General features: G+C 40.8%; 2 protein-coding genes across 7 annotated transcripts in view; one reads left to right on the plus strand and one right to left on the minus strand.

Moving 5' to 3' along the window:
• Positions 1 to 270: 270 nt before the first annotated feature.
• LOC128459075 (transmembrane ascorbate-dependent reductase CYB561) lies at positions 271 to 7,917 on the plus strand. Of its 2 annotated transcripts, none has more exons than XM_053444185.1 (6): positions 271 to 354; positions 1,263 to 1,470; positions 5,359 to 5,457; positions 5,555 to 5,658; positions 6,070 to 6,227; positions 6,360 to 7,917. In XM_053444185.1, the coding sequence occupies exons 2-6, from the start codon at positions 1,266 to 1,268 to the stop codon at positions 6,550 to 6,552; spliced, it is 759 nt and encodes a 252-aa protein (XP_053300160.1). In that variant the 5' UTR covers positions 271 to 354; positions 1,263 to 1,265; the 3' UTR covers positions 6,553 to 7,917. The 2 variants fall into 2 exon arrangements, with proteins under 2 accessions (XP_053300160.1, XP_053300159.1); XM_053444184.1 differs by lacking the exon at positions 271 to 354 and adding an exon at positions 361 to 693.
• A 1,173-nt stretch (positions 7,918 to 9,090) lies between these two features.
• LOC128458566 (protein TANC2) overlaps positions 9,091 to 19,244 on the minus strand; it is a 40,717-nt gene continuing 30,563 nt past the window's right edge. For all 5 annotated transcript variants that reach the window (XM_053443452.1, XM_053443451.1, XM_053443450.1 and 2 more), the window contains 8 exons: positions 18,488 to 18,621; positions 18,272 to 18,395; positions 17,872 to 18,047; positions 17,595 to 17,727; positions 16,646 to 16,737; positions 16,359 to 16,493; positions 16,044 to 16,144; positions 9,091 to 13,622 (listed from right to left, as the gene is read on the minus strand). In XM_053443452.1, coding sequence (XP_053299427.1) covers positions 11,747 to 13,622; positions 16,044 to 16,144; positions 16,359 to 16,493; positions 16,646 to 16,737; positions 17,595 to 17,727; positions 17,872 to 18,047; positions 18,272 to 18,395; positions 18,488 to 18,621 — 2,771 coding nt within the window. In that variant the 3' untranslated portion in view covers positions 9,091 to 11,746. The remainder of the gene's footprint in view (positions 13,623 to 16,043; positions 16,145 to 16,358; positions 16,494 to 16,645; positions 16,738 to 17,594; positions 17,728 to 17,871; positions 18,048 to 18,271; positions 18,396 to 18,487; positions 18,622 to 19,244) is intronic.

Below are 19,244 nucleotides of genomic sequence, written 5' to 3' on the forward strand. Positions count from 1 at the left end.
TGTCATGTTAGTGTGACGTTTGCCCACATCCCGACTCCATTTCAGATCAAATAATATTATAACATTATACTATTTTGGCTTGGGGAAATATTGTATATACGATATAATATGTATTTGTTTCATATGTTATAATATAATATAACAACACAAAAATTATAATGATGACGGTGGTGGTAGAGGTGGTGGTCATTGTTGATTAAGTTGTTTTCCCTTGCCGGCACATGGGTTGGGCTTGTTCGGAAGGGCATTCAAAACACACACAGACACACGACACACCCACACCCACACACAGTCAGAGGGAGGAGGCGGATCAAGACTCCAGGACTTCCTCAGTGGAGCGTAGCACTCAGCGCAGTGAGTATTTAACACCATCCGCTCTTTGTTATTCCTGCAAATTTTTCCACATGCGCATTGTGTTTTTAATGTTAATGTCCCTGTCGTCTGAGCACATTTGAAGTGCGCTCGTTTGAGTGAGAGTGCAACAGCGCCGGGCCATGGCGGGTCCTTACAGCGGGATGTAACAGGTGTAGGCGCTGAGACAACATCACATCAGTAATTGCAACGTCAGGCTGTGGAAAACCCTGTAGTTATGCCGGTGTGTCACTGACGTGTGTTGGGCTGATTATTCTCTTCAGTGCGGTTATGATAGTGGCTCTTCTGCGACAATGTGGCCGCACTTCCTGCCATGTCTTCGTAGGTTTACACTGTTTAAACTCCTCGAGACAAGAAATTTATCGATAAAACAAAGTCAAAAATACGCTTTATATGTTGAAATATATGGTCTGTGATTCTTTATACATCGATAAACTGTCAACAATATGTAAATAAGTCGAAATTATTTCCACCTTAACCAACAACATCTCAATGCGAAAAATGTGAATGGATTTATATTATAGTCTATAAACAAGATTAACCCATTAAAATAAGTGCATACTAATACAAACAGGTGAAAAGTGCAAGGTAAAAGAAGTGCATGGATTATTACTGTCCCTGCATGTGTGCGGTTATCTATGTTACAGGGGCAAATTCTCTTTCTTAATTCAGTAAATTTCATGGAGTAAAATAAATTAAAATATACTTATGCCCACTCAAAGACTGACATTGATCCAACTGATGCAACAGTATAGAAGAGACAATATACCCATTCACCATAGCTTGATTTCTCTACCTCTGCTCTCTAATTGAATACATTTAGATTCATTTCAGCAAATGATACAGCCCAAGGCATCAGCTGCACTGCTCTTTCTGTTTCTCTCCTTCAGATCATGGATGATTCTGCTCCATGTCCCGGTCACTCTATGTTTGGGTGGTTGGTGGGAGCATCACAGGTTCTGGGTCTGGCATCTGTGGTGCTGACCGGTGTGTGGATGGGTCATTACCATGGAGGCTTTGCTTGGGATGGCTCAGCGCAGGAGTTCAACCTGCACCCTCTTTGCATGGTGCTGGGTATGGTCTTCCTGCAAGGCGACGGTGAGTCCACATGCGTCACTCATCAGATTAAGATTCCCACCCTGGAAGTGCGGATTTGATTTATTGACAAAAAAGTTTCAGTAAGTTGTAGGTTGCTTTTTTAATATAACGTTTCTTCATCAGCCAGTTACTTGAATGCTTACGTGAGATTTCTGTGATGACGAGCAAGTGGTTGAGGCAGCGGTGCTCAAATTGTTAGCTTTGAGTGGATTTTCATCATTCTGGACAAGTTGAACTCTCGACTTGTTTATGGCACTTCTTGTAAAGTCAGGGAATAACCAATGTTTTTATGATCCATATGATCAGTAGCTGACGGCTTATGACAGCTGAGCACATGACTCTGTGTCCTGCATGAGCTAATGCGATGCTTCATATGTTTAATACTTCAATGTTGTTGAAACAGGAGCTTTACTGATCTCTCAAAATTTGTCATAAAGACTAGGGTGTTGGTCTTTAAGATGCTTAACCAAGTTGGTTGTTGTGTCACCACTTTGTCGCAATGTTTGCTTATCAACATCCTTAGCCTTTTACTGGTCGTTTGCCTCGTAAGCAAAATAGTTCAAAACAGCCATTGAGGTTTATAATGTTTGCCTAAAACTGGTTGGAAGGCCCTTCAGCAGCAGCAGCACTTGCCATGTTAAGTTAGTTTTATGCTGGCAACACCAGCTCAGTGTTGTGACCTTTAACGAGCGTTCATAGGTTCAGTTGCTTGTGAGGGGAGGCGTTGTGAGCCTACCTGTCTGCAGTGGTGCTGCGTGGCATAAAATGGAGGAGGCGAAGTCGAATCTGTTGGTATCTATCTTTATATAGTCTGGACTGAACTAAGAATTCAAATTACACACTAAATACAAAATTCCATTTTAGGTAGTTCTTATCACATTGATCAAATGCTATTTCCTCTGATAAGTCTGGTTTTAATGAGTTTTTTTACTCTATAAAAGAGGGGTGAATCCAAATAGGCTTATCTCTTTTGCTTGGTTGTGACGTTTAACCTGTAATTCATTCATTCAAAATCGTACAGTACAGACTTTGAATGTAAGTAGCATATCTCACGGTAATCCATCCATGTTAAGATTATTAAAATGTTTAATTATGGACCAATGCTGAACTATACTTTCATTCCCAGAGCTATACCACTGGCATAGCTATTGTACATTAAAAATAAATCCTTGCAGGTGGGGAGCCTTTCCATCTACCTTGCACAAGGCTGACACCATTAATACCTTCAGAAAAACGCACATGGTCTTGAATAAAGCTCGTAATCCTGGTTTTGAAAAGTCATTTCTAGATAATATCCTGGGTTAAACAGGAAGTATGCCAGCAAAATGTTGATGCTATTTTAGTCAGCCTGAAAGTGTGTGTGTGCGTGTGTGCGTGCATGCGTGCGTGCGTGCGTGTGTGTTCTGTGTGCCTCAGGCATTGTGTTACTGACCTGATGTATTAGGCTAACACTGCCCAGACAGTCATCAACCCCTCCCAGATAAAGTCGGATTTACACAGAAAGAAGAATGGTTGTGATCACGAAAGGTTCTGTGTTTGCTGACATTTCCAGTCAAGCTTTGACAGCAAGACCCTGTTCAGGGAATCTATTCACAAGCACAGAAAACTACGGTCAGAAAACTGAGCAGCGTTTAACAAGGGTGCACTCATGCAATTCTCGAAGTTATACGATAGTTGTGTCAACAATTAAAATACAAAATATAAAGAGTAGTTATAAGTATTTAATTTAGCTAAGCCATTAGACATACCAAACAAGAGGGCAGGCAAAAATAGATGTAATTAAGTTATTGTAAATAAACATGCAATACTTATAGGGACCTATTAAAAAAAATATATAAATGGAGTAAAGACTAATATACAGTGTAAAAACATGTTTTATGTACAGTGAGAACATATAGTTGAATAGATTGCAGAAACAGAAACCAAACCCTGATGATGTCGTAAGTCTCTGAAATACAGACAGAGTGAGATAACAGTTTTTCCCCCCCTCTTTGGTTTTGTGCCTGCGGCCCCGTGTACTTTTGCTAATGAGAGTAACCACATTAGTTCAACTGGTTCAATGGAGCAGCTGTCTGTTACAGCACGAGATTACATTAGAGCAATAAAAGCAAAGGTCAGCTGGACATTAGAAGGAGAGTGGGGAAATTGGTAAATAAGAGAGGGAAACACCCCGGGGACAGAGTCTTCAGTCAGAGACACATCCCTCACTGTTAATCCACTGTGATATCTTCTTTTGTTGTCTCAGGTCATGTGCACAGAAATTGTTGAAACATTCACCAGTGCTTCCGGTTTGTCTTTGCTCAACCTTCACACTTAAGAATAGAACTTTTAAATTGCTCAAATGTATGAGTCATGCTTCTACTCACTCGGTAAACAGCATATGGTAACTGTGCAAAGCAGCTTAGTGATAATGTTACAAAGTCCTTTGCTCTGGGAGCCAAAATAAAATGCTCAAATATGCACAATTAGCGATTATGTAGAGTTCAATGTTTTGATCCAGGTGAAGAAAAATACATTGGGAGACTTTTGGTTAAATTATGCATCTGAAGATGCTCACAGTAAAGCAACTCCTGTGCAGTAATCATGACATATTTTTATCTCTCACATTTTGATGTGTCCCACACTTTAACTAACAAGATAGACATTTGTTTTTAAATTTTAACAATTTGAAATATGAATTGAATTATGTGTGTTGCTACAATGTTTCAAGATGTTACAAGATTTCAAATTTTTGTCCTCATACTCTCATATTTTATATTACAGTAAACAGTATATAATCAAACCAGCGTTATCAAATTTCTTTAAACTACTGCTTACTATTGAGGAGTTTTGACCATCCTTACACATTACTGTATATGTGACTATATATATTAAGTATATAATGTATATTACACTATATCTGTACAGGATAATCGTGCCTGTCTAAATTAGCAGATACTCCCTTCTCTCTCTAAGCAGTACCAAGGTCAGGTTATAGATAAAGGCCCAACCAACAGTACATTTTATCGTCTACGCTTAAGGACTTTCCTTTCTAACTCAGATGGCCAGACAGAGAGACCTTAAGGGACCCATATTATGCCCATTTTACCACAGTTGATATGGTTCCTTGGGGTCTTAATGAAATGTCTGTAACATATTTTGGTCAAAATACCACAATGATCAATTAAAACAGCACCTTTTTACCCTGTCTAAAACAGCCCTCCTCAGATTGACCTGTTTTGAGAGCCCTACCCCCTCTCACTCCTCCTCCCTCCTAGAGGTACAAGCATCCCGATTTTTAGCTATTCATTACCTCTGTAGAAAAAGGCTACTGGAGACGAAGATACAATCTTACAACCATATCGTTTTGAACCAGTGTCAGGTGGGCCGAAGCCGGGCTGCGAGAGCCCCAGCGCCCCAGCTCCCCAGCGCAGCCCCGCAGTGGGAGCAGTGGGAGCTGGAGCTGGCGCAGCAGCAGCATCCTTCCACACTGTTGAGTCAACATTTAGAGGTATCCCGGGTCTCCGCCTCGACGATCAGCATGTTTATGCGGCCACTCTGACGGGTAGCAGCAGCGAGCTAACGCTAGTTTGCGCGTTAGCTCGACAAACTCTAGCGTATCGTTTCTGACATAGAGGAACTACATCAAATTGTGGTAGTTTCTTTTTCCAGAGTTTTTCGGGATGGTAGACATGCCAGATACCCAAATTAAAGTGTAGAAGCACTACAAAAGTGGAATTTTCATAATATGTCCCCTTTAACCCTCACCGACTTTAATTCTTTTGCGTATTTCACCACATCTTCAGACAGATATTTTGTGTATATTCAGTAGTATGCAATGTATTTAGTCATTTTCATTAGTATATTTATTGTATATTGTAAAGATGTTCTCTCTATATCTCTCTCTAGCCATTCTGGTTTACAGAGTATTTCGTAATGAGTCGAAGAGAAATGTAAAGGTTCTTCATGGCATCATTCACCTGCTTGCTCTTATCATCAGCATCATAGGTGAGATATATAACCAAATTATAAACCTTTTTCTAACACCAGAAAATATCTCCCTATACCATTGTGTAACTTCTTGTGTATTTGTGTGTGTGTGTAGGTTTTGCAGCTGTGTTTGATTTCCACAGAGCAGCAAAGATTCCAGACATGTACTCTCTTCACAGCTGGTGTGGCATGGCAACCTTAGTCCTGTTCTGCTTGCAGGTATACACACATACACACATATGAACGGAATTATCCGCCTTACCCTAAGCTTCATAGCTGAATGTCTAACTCTACAAAGACTTGACCCTCAAACAGCCATTTACTTACCATAGCCTTTGTGTCTGCTCCAATCTGTCTGGATCCATTGGCAGAACTCATCGGATGGTTTTTAATTTAGGCAACATTCTGAATAAATAAGATCTGAATAAGTTCAGCATTTCCAGAAACATAACAGCAATCATGCCACAATCAAAGTCACTGAGATCACAGTTGGTCCCCATTCTAATGTGAAAATGAAAGCTGCTGACCTGCTGGATATTCTACATTGCACTGCTGCTGTATGATTCCTATAAAGTTCTCTCTGAATTTGTAATGAGGATTATAACTTTAAAACTCATTTTTTTCCCCTAGTGGGTGATGGGTTTGCTGTTCTTCCTGTTTCCGGTTGCGTCGTTATGGTTACGTGCCGCATACCTCCCCATCCACATGTTTTGTGGTCTGGTTCTGGTAGTTATGGCCATAGGGACCAGTATGCTTGGCATCACAGAGAAACTCCTCTTCAGCATCATGTACGTGTGCTTTTGACTGTACTACTGTATTTTACATTAAACTGATTTATCTATGCTTATATTTTGTATCTATTTTGTACATCTGTCTCTGACTCTATCTTCTGAATCCCTTTTCTCTCTTTCTCTGCCCAGGCCAACTTATCCTCTGTTTTCCCCAGAGGGGATGCTGGCCAACAGTTTGGGGATCCTGCTGCTGTGTTTTGGGGTGCTGCTCTGCTACCTGGTCTCCAAGGAAGAGTTCAGACGCCCACCTAACCCAGAGGAAGAGTCCCTATCTGTGCACTTCAAGACCCTGACAGAGGGGGGGTCACCCACCACACCCTGATCTCTGGGTCTGACATCTGACGCCTCCAGCGTATAGTTTATGTGAAGTCAATAAAAATATGGACAGGAAGCTCTAACAAGGATCTCTTCTGATCTTGCGTATTACTTAACGATCCATCAACTTTCATCCAAAAAGTATTTGTTTCTTTAATTAAGATTAGTATAGTAAAAACCTATAGTACATGTAGCAGGCAGTCCAATCACGGTTCTTGTTGTCTTCACTTGGCATCTCCATAGCTGCTGTCATCTCAACATGTGGACGCAAGGGGCAACGTCCCTTTGTACCTGCAGTGGTTAACTGCCTAAGGCAAAAGTAATCAAACTCCTACAATATCAATGGCTTCCCACACAGTTCTATCTGTTGTAAAGCTGAGGCTCAAACCCAGCTCACGCTATTTTTAAAAAAAAACTATTGTCTTGACTGAGTGTGCCTGTTACTGCCAAATGACTTGTTTGTCAGGTGAAAGCAAGCAGTGGCTACACTCTGTCTATTTATCTCCCCCTACAGGCACCAAGAGAGAATACTTCTCAGTAAATTATGCTTGAAAACATTATCACTCTAACCTGAATAGAGACCAAAGAAATGGTTAGAACATAAACCGAAGCTGATATACCATCTGGAGCTAGCAGAACTCTCTGCTACCTACGTCTACCACTACTCTAATAGTCCTGCATCCTGACCAGAATCAAGAGATTCCTGATCCTTAGTTTACTGAACTCTGCTTTGGCTTGTCCCTTTCAGTTTAGTGTTGATGCAAATTCTAAAAAGTGTAGCTGTTTATGGCTTTTTGACTTGACTTCAGGAATCAGCCCTTGTGCCTAGAGAAATGCTTTTATAGAGCGTTGGCCAGTCTCCCATAATGAATGTTGTCTTTATCTAAGTCTTAATATTGTCATTTTTTTAATAGGAAATTACACAAGGAATGTCTATTTATTTTATATCAATATTGTATTAAACAGTAAATTGAATATGTGCCTTCAGAAGTGTGCAATTGTTGAGAATCACTGTATTTGACCGCAGATGATAACACTACTCAAATACGACTAGAATCAGTTCTACACAACCTTAATTTTTACTTAATTGAACGAAGTATTTCCATTTTTGCATTCCATTCTATACAGCTACATCCCAATGGGTAATACTTTACTCCTACTTTATGTTTATGAAAGCTTTACTGGTGGCTTCACAGCATTTTTAGCCTTTTCTGCCAGCCTCCTACAGTAAAATGTCCAGGGCAGCTGACTTTGGCCTTCAGAGCATGTCTCCTGGGCTATACTCTCATATACACTCAATGATAACCTGTAGACTTGTCATATTGTCGTTGTAAAATCTCTAAATAAAGTGTGTTTGTGAAACAGTGTATAATGAAGTCTAGTCTTGTTCCTAAACATTCTCTGATACTGTGTGTCTCTCCTGCTGGGTGACCCCACAGGCTGCTGCAGCTGAGCTGGGGAACATGGATCATATGGTCAAATTAGATGTGTAGCACCATCCAGTGGTTACTGCCTAGACTACCTACAGGGATAATGGAAAGTCAAGAACAGCATCCTGACATTGTTACATGTGCCACATTTTTATGTGCAAACTTCTGTGACAATAACACTGTCAGGAGTTCCTGCACTGTATAAACCAAATATGAACTCTCCCTTATAATAATAACAATAATATATATTTAAAAACAAATACTTGTAAAAACAAACAGAAGGCACCCTGCCCACCGGGTATAATAATAGATTCCTCTCCTGGCTGTCCTGATGGTTAGGTCAGGTTTAGGTTGATATTGCACCACTGGTTTGGAGAAAGGCTCCATTAATTCATTTAAGTTCTTCCTTCAAAATACAAATTCAAAAAGGTTCTTTCCAGCCGGTCATTAAAAGTAATGTTTTAATGTCCCTGGTGCACCAGTATACCAAGGTGTTACAGACAAACTATTTAAAAAGTCAAACTAACCACTAAAAGGAAACTTGCCCTGACAGAACTTTACATGAAACATACATAGAAATTGGAACACAAGGTGAACTATTTACAACACTCAACAATAAAGCACACTCCTGTTCCTTGCTGTTATGGTGGGGGAATTGAACAAATAAACCCTAAATTGGTTAGACAGACATGTCCCTTATGCTGAATAGAAAGTTTTCATTATTAATCAGTGTCCTCTTGTCTGGCCCTCATTCTAATTCTGTTCCATGTCATGACTTTGCTAGTGATGTGTTCAATTATAAAATAGTTACCTTAATGTTGCACAATGGTTGACATTGATAAATATAATCAGTGCAAATTTAAAACCTTAAAAGAAATCTACAGAACTAACCCAAGTTGAATTCAGTGGATTTCACTAAATATGGCACAAGGCAAAAAGAGCTACGTTAGCAAATGTAGATGTATGAGTGAATGTAATTAAACCAAAAACAATCGTAAAACCTATAATGACAACTAGATACTAACCAGTGGGCCACTGCATGATAGTGACAAAACCTACATATTTTTAATGAAAATGCACAAAACAGAGAAGGCATCAATGAGCAGGTTCAAGGGTTGACATTAACAAATGCGGTGTGCTTTTTAATATTCATATTCAATATTCATTTATGTAAGGTAGAGCATACATATAATGACATTTATATGCTGAGCATAGGGAAATGTGAATGTATCTGGGGTAACCACATGTAACATTCAAGTCAAGCTCAATTATTCCCCCTTTCAATCCCCGAGAGATACAATTACACATCTGTCTTTCATTCCGCATTATCCCTCTATAATTCTAGGTGTCAACCTTTTCACATGAAACGATTAAACACATTTTAAATGCGTAATATTTATGTACATGCTGATGTAACAGTCCTGGGTTTAAAATATGACCTTACACACAGTGACAAAGCACACATGTAACACGACTAACAGGGACCACTGACCCTGCTCTGTTCTAACATGGTGTTTCAAACTTGAGACCCCTAAGGTTGGGGATGAAATCCTACATATAAAGCACAACACACTGTTTTAATGACTCCTGAGCAGAGAAAGAGAAAAGGGCAGTGGTCATAGAGACTGACAGAGAAGTTAAAGGTCATAGGTTACATCGGCACTAGCAACACTGGCAGAGAATTGCTGATTCATTAGAAACGTAAATTCAATTTACAAAAAAAAAACAGGCATTCGTGTGCATAAAATACATAGAAACTTCAAAGTTTAGTCCCATTTTCTGAATATAGTTTATCGGTCATAACCTCTTGAAAACTAGCGTTGATTGACTGTTCACTTCTTCCTCTTGTTACTGTCTCTACACATGCCAAGCTTTCCATTCTCTCAAAGCAGATAATCAATCAGTTGTCTTTAAATAATTGTTAATAATTGTTGAAACAATGGTTTATTGATCTTAGACAAAGGTAACCTAATGCAGGCTTCCCAGTTCTGTCATCAACTGTTTATTATGCGATGTGAAATGTGAAGCTGAAAATATGCCATACAAGAAAATGTTGTGTGTGTGGTTTTTTTGGAATTGTTTTGGAATTTGAATAATGTATATGGGACTTAAAATGCAACTGATGGCTACATACATGATAAAGTGACCTTTGACTTCCGACATCTAATTAGTTCAACTTTCGATCCATTCAAGAGGCCAAAAACATTTTGGTCAAAGGCCTAAAGCCAAAAGCACTTTTAGCTTTACTGGACTCTATGAGTGAGAAAAAATGATGTCCTTGGATTACAGCTTACACTACAGCAGATAAATGCATTGCACATCAAGCCATTCCTTGCTTTTTTGTTTTTAAAAGGCTAAAACAAAGGGAGACATCACAAGACTTCAAATGTAGAGGATTGATTTTACTACAGCTCCATTCGCACTTGTTTCAATGTGTAAAGAGAAATCCAGACATAGATAGGACATGTTTTGCCAAGTTAGATGAGCTATGACTGGACAATCACTGTTCAAGGAATTACTGAGAGTAGGAGGGGCCATTGGGCACTTCATGGGAATTTTAAGCACTGTTTCCATGGCAATGCACATCAAGTCCCTGGTAAATCAGTTTGGGAATGATGTCACCACAGGATACAAAAAACCTTATTGATAAAAACAAAATAAAAAATCCTACATGAAGTAATAACATACGAAAAATCTTAAAGGCATTGTTTCAGGTTCATCTTTGTAAATTAATTATATCGTTCCAGCAAGAAGAGTTCTTAACCCAGAACTGAACAAAACTGTACTTTAATGTTCCTTTTTTTTTTTTGTCCACTGGAAACATTCCTTTGTTCTTAGTGAAAATTACTCCAAATGATAAAACAACATATCCTAATTGAAACACTCACCATATAGGTTAACGCAGACATAACTTAAAAAAGATAAATATCACTTACTTTTGTTTTATAAACAGTAAGTCAGTGCTCATACAATGACAGCATAATCCTAGTTTCTCAAACTATGGCTTAGGTCGGGGTCACTGACCAACATCTGCCTGGCACAAGTTCTAGAGCATGGATGTGTCCAGGTTTCCAGTCATTGTGTCATTTAAGCGCTTCAAACTTGAAATGCAAATCTTCATTATTGGCGTCAATAGCAAAGTGGTGCTTTTGTGTCTCTCCTGTCTGACCTTAACCACCTGGGGTTTCATACATAAACTTGGCAGAGAAACTCCAGAGCAGTGTAATATGGACTTCCAGAAACATAAGATAGCCAGAGATAACCAGGTAAAGAATGAGGACTTTTTTCAGTCTTTTTTGTGTTTACAATTTCTATAATCTTGCTATTCATCATTGTGCTTTGTTATGTCAGTTCAGAACAAAAGGTTAATTTTCTTCGAATTCTGATGTTTTCCTCCCTCCATTTGTACTTGTTCTTGTCTTTGACTGGTTAACAATGCAACAGATCAGGTTTGTATGTTAACCACCTGCAAATAAGCCTAACAGAAGAAGAAATGCTTTACATGAAGTGCTCATCTTTCTGAAACAATCTGACAAGTATACATACTTTTGCAGCAGTGGACCTGGGTGTGTATGGCCCACAACTATTACTGTATTCCCTCTTAATTTAGTACCAACAGCAAATATGAAAAACACACCAAACTTCTAAATTAGTGTCAAGCATAGCCCAACCTTACATATTCCATATCTTCTGTGAATCTTGGAATGTTTCTGTACAATCTTGATTGACCCTCTTCTTCCCTTGTGTCTGACTTAACATTTAAACCTTTCTCTATACATTGGACTCAACAAAGGGTCTTTTTGGTTTGACAGGAGAGGTAGGTCCTGTCTTTCTCTCAGTTGGTCTGTCTGAGCAGCTATGAATCACTGGCAATGTTCGGGCCAGCTTTACGTCCAGGTAAGAGGGATTGTGACTAGCAACCTGCATCGAGCTCTCACCTTGGGAACCACTACTTGGCAGCACCTCATAGTAATCGAGGTGGTTGTGACCATTGTGGGCATTGTTGTTGCTGCGGTTGTGGTAGGCAATGGAGGAGGGCTGTGGTTGACTGAAGCCTCCTTGGTTGGGTAGGGTTTTACCAGGTGGGGTAACCACTGTGTCCACTGAAGACACAGCCCAGGAGCGCGAGGGGCTGAGACAGGATGACGAATTAGAAGGAGCTTGTTGCTGATACTGCTGCTGCACCCTCACTGTCTTGTCAATAACACCCATAAAAGGAGTGCTCCTTGACGACCGACCTCCCTCCCCAGGATAAGTCCCACCTCCTGTCATACATATTTCTGACTGGGGAGAGATCAGAGAGAGATCATCATGATAACCAGTAACCCCTCCAATAGAGGCAAGATCTGAAGGTAAATCCATGTGCTGTGTGGAGGCCGAGGTCCTGAAGCCTGATCCATGATTAGCTGGCTGCCCACCAGCGAGGCTGCTGCTGGTGGTGGGGAAACAGATACTGAAACTCTGGTTGAGAGGCCTGGTGGAGGAGACAGTGGATGAGGTTGGATGGGTGCTAAGTGGACGTCGCAGCCCACCCTGATCATGGTACTGATAATCATGCAATGATGGAAGGCTTTCAGGCAGCCCCATTGTTGCCTCTGTAACTTCCATTGGGTAGGAAGCTGCTTTGGATTGGTTGCGGCTGAACTGACGGGCCTGGGCGAACCGGTTGTTCCCCACCATTTCCCCTCCTGCTCCTCTCCCAAAGCCAGATGCAGGTCTCAACTGGCAAGTCAAGCCAACATCTAAATCATCAAGTGGATATGAAGCTACATAATTAAGACCAGCCTGGACCTGCAGGCTAGGCCTGACATTTAGGAGACTGGAGCAAATTCCGTCTCCCAGTTCATCCAATTCTCGAGGCAGATAGGCAAACTGTGAGTAAGCTGAACTTCCCAAAACCATGCTGGAGTGGGTTGAAGAACTAGGCTGACTGGTTCTAACAACCTGGGCTTTGGCTGGTGTAAGCCATTGGCCTTGTGCAGGGTTTTGCTTCTTAAGTGATCTCTGATCAGACAAAAAGTGGTATTGCTGCACTCCCTGTTTCTGATCTGAGTGATGGAGAGCTAAGTAGGACTGTGGATATTGTTGCACACCAATCCCTGACAATGCAGTGATACTTTCTGACATTGGGTTGGCTTGATGCTGTTTTGGTGAGGAGGGAGGACTGAAATTGTGAAGGGAGGATGAAGGAGGATGAGGAGCTGAATGACAGGCTGAAGAGGAAGGAGAGTGGATGGGACTTGGGAGGTGATGATACAGGTGACTAGGGGAGAGGGAGGAGGGTGATGACATCGCAGGCCGACAGTGAATGTCAATACTTTGAACCACAGGTGGAGGGTGGAAGGAGGAGTGTGGAGGGGGATCTCCTTCCCTTTCAACCCTCTCCTCTTCCTTTTCTTCTTCCTCCTCTTCCTCTGGAAGCCCCTCCTTGTCATGCACCTGCAGACAACCTGAATCTCTGCACCTGGCCTCGTTGATGGACACGTTATGTTCATAAGCATGGTGTGATGAAGGACAGGGAGGCTCTTGTTGTTGAGGATCCTGCCGACACTCTTCCTTGACCCGGGACAGCAAACGCTGGATCTCCCGATTAGATGGACACAGATGGCTGGCCTCAATTAGGTCCTCCAGGGCTGCATGAAATTGTCTGAATGATGACAGAGAGAAAAAGCGGAGTCAGAAAAGTTATTCAAGAAGATTAACAAAAAGACAGTGTGCTTTCATTATAAATGCAGAGAATTTTGGGAGCCCAAACTTTTCGTTGTAGTCATTTGGTAACAAAAGGTAATGAAGGAATTCCTCATATTTCTGATTGAATATCTGATCCTGTTCCAACTCAATATTCAGTCCAACAGTCCTTCAACTAAATGGTTCATTCAGGTTGTGTTGAATCCAAAAGAGTAAGAAAACTAAATCCTTCTTGATCTGTTACCTTGTGCAATGTTCAAAGTTTAACAAAAATGATTCATAACACTTGGGCATGATCACAACAGACCACATCCACCTCTGATCATGGGTGTTTTCAGAAGTACAACAGAGTTTCTAGTGTATGTTCTGACCAGTAAGTAGCTTGTTAGCTATACGGCTTAATACGAAATTGAATTGCCTAAGCTTAACCTGCCACCTAGACTAAGTTTAAGTATTAGGGGAGAGCGGGGTAATGTGAGAGATCGGGTTATGTGAGACACCCCTGTATCTAGGCAAAGGTACACATTTGTGGTCATGTGACCATTATGTTTTCAAGCCCCTCCCACCCCCCCCTTGCCATGAAGCAGAAGTTGGTGCTGGTGCTGTGGTAATTATGTTTTTTTCACAAAAACGTGTTTTTTGCATGTAAAAGTATTTTTTTTTGCTTTGAACTTAAACAACTGTTGTGCCAAAACTTCGAACATATAAAACCATGTGATTGATGCTAGCTGAAGATTAGCCTGAATTGCTAAGAGATGTTTTTTCTAATATATTGGCTGTGGGGTAAAGTGAGACAAATGCTGTGGGGTAAAGTGAGCAAACACTTGAAACACCTAGCTGACCAGTTCCATGCCCTTGCTCCAGTTAAGTGCCGTGAACTGGCATTTGAATACGCAGACAAAAACAATATCCATTTCCCTGCCAATTGGACGGAGAAACAATGTGCAGGTAAGCTAGGGTGTGCAAGAGATCACATGAATCATAATAATCATAAATGTGCTTAATTGACCAATCCACATGATTCTGTTACTAGTCCGATATTAGTTTTGCAATGTGTGGTTGTCAATCTAGCTGTCAGGATTTTGTGTTGTTATGGTAGCTTTAAAGTGGAAGAAGAAAGTGGATCACTTTCCCCCCTTGATTTCTCTGGTCTGTCTCACTTTACCACTTAGCTGGGGTGAGACACAAGACCACTTTTTTCAAAACAATCATATTTCCACTGCCCTTTGTCCTGAAGACATTCTGATCATTTCCATTGCTAGGAAACATCCTGAATTAATGGGAAATGTGTTAATTCTACTGATATATAATTTTAGCTCGCCTAGAGGGGAGCAAATATAAAAAATGTCTTGCATTACCCCGCTTTCCCCTACAAAGAGGAAAGCTAAATATGTGAGCACATAGCCTCTCTGCAAATGTATCAGCTCTCTGTAGTGCCTTGCTATGGCAACACCTTGAAACTGGCTATGCTAAGCTACGTAAGTCGAGCTAACAAACAGCAATTTAGAAATGGTTTGGTACTGCTATGGGAGATACTTGGTATTTGTGGCCAGTTAGGATGTAGACACGTACTTGTGCCAGTGGTCCAACCCAAAGTTATTAGTCAAAAAGAAGTGCTGTATAAATATGTGCATGAATGGGTGGATGTGAGTTGTACTTTGAGCAATTGCTGAGACACGAAACTGCTTATAAATATAGGCTATTTACTATTCCATTTAACATTATGAGCCAGCAAGGACCACTTTTCTTTCTCTGGATGTAAGGACAGGAGCTGTGAAACTAGTGAATACACATCCACGGAAGTCTGACGTTATATAAAGACTCTTTGGCAGTACATATTTCAGTCTCCGTACTTATAGGAATAGTTCCAAAAATGCTAATTTACTCATTTTCAACTCAGCCCTGTGCAGATGGAGGGATGGGTGAAATGTTTGAATGTTTGAGAGTTTTAGAGTTATACTGGATTAGTGGCAGTCGAATCCAATACAACTGAAGATATAAGTGAGCTTTCTAAAAAAAACTAACCTGCCTCCATACCTCTACTATGGTGTCATCCAAGTGTCGGCAAGCCCTGACATTCATATTCGACTTGAAACGACATAATTTACACCGTGTTTTAAGCCAAATAGTCCACCAGAAGTGGCCAAGCTAGCAGAAGTTAGCATTTCCAACGGCCCCTGAATGCACCTCGTATGATAATATCAACAGACATTTAGGCTTTAAAACATGGTGTAAATCATTTGTTCTTTATGTGTTTTTTTGTCTTTGAACCACTTATATACATTTTTACAAAAGAAAAACTAATACATTTAACAGTTCATGATTTGCTAAGGGTCAGGTCGCTCAATTCAGCACCTTGTTCTTTTGCTGCTATAATTACCTGCGGCTGCGTTTGGCCCGGGCTCTGGCATAAAAGGCCTCATAGGATTGAGCTTTCAGTTCTAGTGCTTTGGTAGCAAACTCCTCAGCAAGGTCAAAATCCTGAAATAAGAAAAGAGTAATCTGTTCAAGATGGAGGGCAGAAGATTGAGAGCGAAGCGTTTAATAAAAACATAACAATCATTAAACTAAAACATGTCATGGGTTCGAATGAAATTATAAGTTATATTTAGTCAATGGAGTCAATGGATTGTGATGTGTTTCCTACAATGCTAGGAAACACATTAGTGTTGTAGAGAGATAGAAAGGGACCCACATTCATCTTCCGGCGGCACCGTGACAGGTTGAGCAGCACACACACTCTTAGCTGTCTGAATGTCTTCAGCTCGTCTCCTGGAAACTTCTGAAGTGCTGACTGATAGGACTGAGCAGCTTCTCGCACTTTACCTTGCTACAAATGTACACAGACACACAGACATACACACATACATAGTGTACTTCTGAATCATGAAATTATATTTGCAGTATCTTTTACACACAGTATCAAATAAACTTTTGTGTGTTTGGTTTGTTTTTAAGTTTGCGGGTGCTTGTGTATTTTACCTTGTACAGTTTGTCTCCTTCCTGAATCAGTTTAGTGAGCAGAACCATTAAGATGTCCGGTTTAGATGTTGCCATGGCCCAAGTTGCTGGCCCTACAAACACACACACACACACACACACACACACACACACACACACACACACACACACACACACACACACACACACACAGAAATAGAGATTAATGCTAGCAAGTACCTTTCATTTTATCTACATTTTCAAAAACCTTTTATTGAAAACACAATTCAGGTATTTTGGGTTTCGACCAATCACAAATGTGTAATAATTTAATGAAAATAAATAAATAGATATTAACCTACTTAGTCCCTTCCTGAATTCAACTGTAGGTATGCAACGTGAACAATACAAATAAAAATGTTCTTGAATGTGACACATTAAGAAAATAAGAATCCCCAAAAGACTAATCTGATGCACATCTATTATGTTCACTTCATGGTTTCAACAACCTTCGTTTCTGCATGCAACCACTAACGGTCACCCGTCAATGTAGTCAATAGGAGATTCTAAACCCACAAAAACAGTGCATGTTACCAGAAAATGGATTGTTGAAGAAAAATAACCACAAATTAACACATTTGTCTTCCAAAAGAATAGGAATGCAGACTATCCACATTTTAGGGGGAACTTTCTCCTTTTGAATTAACAGTCATATTTAACGTTTTAGTGGCATTATGTCACTGTAAGAGTAAAACATGTTTTGGTGGTAAAAGAAAACATTATAAGGTTTTTTAAAATTCATGTTAAAATAAGGTGAACTTATAATAAAAAAATAAGAGTGATGTTAATTATTTAAAACATTACAGTAGCACTTAATAATCTCTAATTGTTCATATTTCTAAGTTTCATATAACTCGTGAGTGTGGGGTTAAATTGATACAGACAAACAAAAAGAATCATAGGGATCATAAACACTGAGTCCTGTTTTTACCTATCTTGGCTCCCTTTTTGAGCAGAGCAATAACAGCGGAAGTGTTTCTGCAGCCGACCGCTCGGTCAAGAGGACGCATCCCACTGCAATCCACATGTTCCACCAATGCGCCATGATCCACCAGGTACTGCACCTAACACAGGAGAGGAAGCAAACAGGTTTCGCTCAGCTACATTAACTTTTGCAGACTCTGCAGGACAGGTAAAGCAGGGACTGCCACACTTTAGCTTGGCAGGTATACTGTATATGTAATGGCAACTGCTTCTGATCCACACACCACTTCTGGGTCACCACGGAAGGCAGCGAGATCCAGAGGTGTTCGTCCACTGCGGTCAGCATGAGTTGTGGCTGCACCTCTCTCCACCAGCTCTCTGACCAAGGGGATCTGGCCTTTGAGACATGCCCAGCTCAGCGCTGTTAACCCCTCTCTGTCGCTCTGGTCCAGAGAGGATCCTAGAAACAGAGAGATATAAAGAGATTCATCTCCGTGAACATCAAGCTTAGAGATAATGTTGAGGTCAGATGACTGCAGCAGGATTCAACCCCTAACTGATTAAACTGTGTGAATTAATCCAGATAGCACAGGCGTAGAGGCTTTTGATTTATTTAGTGAAAATAAAAAAAAATTGTTCCATTTGCAGCCATTGTTGTTGTTATGGTATGGTGCGGTTGGTTACCATGTTCAAGCAGCAGCTGTGCGGAGGGCATATGTCCCTCGGAGGCTGCCGTCATTAGAGCTGTTCGACCCTGTTGGTCAATCATGTTCACATCCACCCCATGATTCAGTAGCAACTCCACCACCTGACCACGAGAGAGAGGGAGAAAGGCACTCAACATTCAAACAGCAGGAATCAAAATAGACCTTATTCTGTGTGTGCATTCGGGGGGCATACCTTCCAGTGGCCATATCTCACGGCACTGAAGAGCGGAGCCACACCTCGCCTGTTGCCTTGCTCAGCAGCAGCACCCTGCTCCAACAACTGCCTGCACACAGGCAGCCTGCCACTTCCTGCTGCTGCTGTTAGAGCTGAAAACAGAGATGTGGGGAAATAAGAACTGCTGGAATTGGCTATGCTAGTGGACGTATCAATGCGAACGGGCACCCCGCACGTTCCCTTGGGTGAGGGTGTGTGTGGTCTTCCAGTGTGTCTGCAACAGCGTGAACGCGCCTCCAAGAAGGCTATCAGAGGGTGTTTAGGCTAAGAGCATGGTGTAAATGACGCCGTTTTAAGTCAAATATGAATGTCGGGGCTTGCGGACACTTGAATGACACCACATGAGCAATATGGAGGCATGTTGTGTGTTTTTTTCTGCTGTTATTATACATCTGAAGGAGGTGTTCCATTTACGTCAGTTGTATTGAATTTGGCTGCAACACTGTTTACCCCTGAGACTCCAAAGGTGTTTTGTGGACTCAAAAACTTCCCCCACCGCCCCATCGGCAAAGTGGTGAGTATATAATGAACTTTCCCTTTAAAGGAGTTTTGAGTAGTTTCTCACGAAACATGAGATTGGTTTCAGATTGTGGAGTTAGAGGACGTGTAACTCTGGCCAACACAGGTTCTACCTGATGTTTATTTCCTAAATTTCCTAAAAACGTTTTTGCTTTATTCTCTGATCTCTATTTTCAATATGGCCTTAATATGGTTC

Source organism: Pleuronectes platessa, chromosome 16, assembly GCF_947347685.1.
Source record: "Pleuronectes platessa chromosome 16, fPlePla1.1, whole genome shotgun sequence".
Classification (NCBI taxonomy): domain Eukaryota; kingdom Metazoa; phylum Chordata; class Actinopteri; order Pleuronectiformes; family Pleuronectidae; genus Pleuronectes; species Pleuronectes platessa.

What these genes read in the sequence shown, in the direction of transcription:
- LOC128459075 (XM_053444184.1), top strand. Translation starts at nt 643, where the DNA reads ATGATAGTGGCTCTTCTGCGACAATGTGGCCGCACTTCCTGCCATGTC. An exon ending in GGTCTTCCTGCAAGGCGACG is followed by an intron (nt 1,471 to 5,358) that starts GTGAGTCCACAT and finishes ATCTCTCTCTAG; the next exon opens with CCATTCTGGTTTACAGAGTA. An exon ending in TAGTCCTGTTCTGCTTGCAG is followed by an intron (nt 5,659 to 6,069) that starts GTATACACACAT and finishes TTTTTCCCCTAG; the next exon opens with TGGGTGATGGGTTTGCTGTT.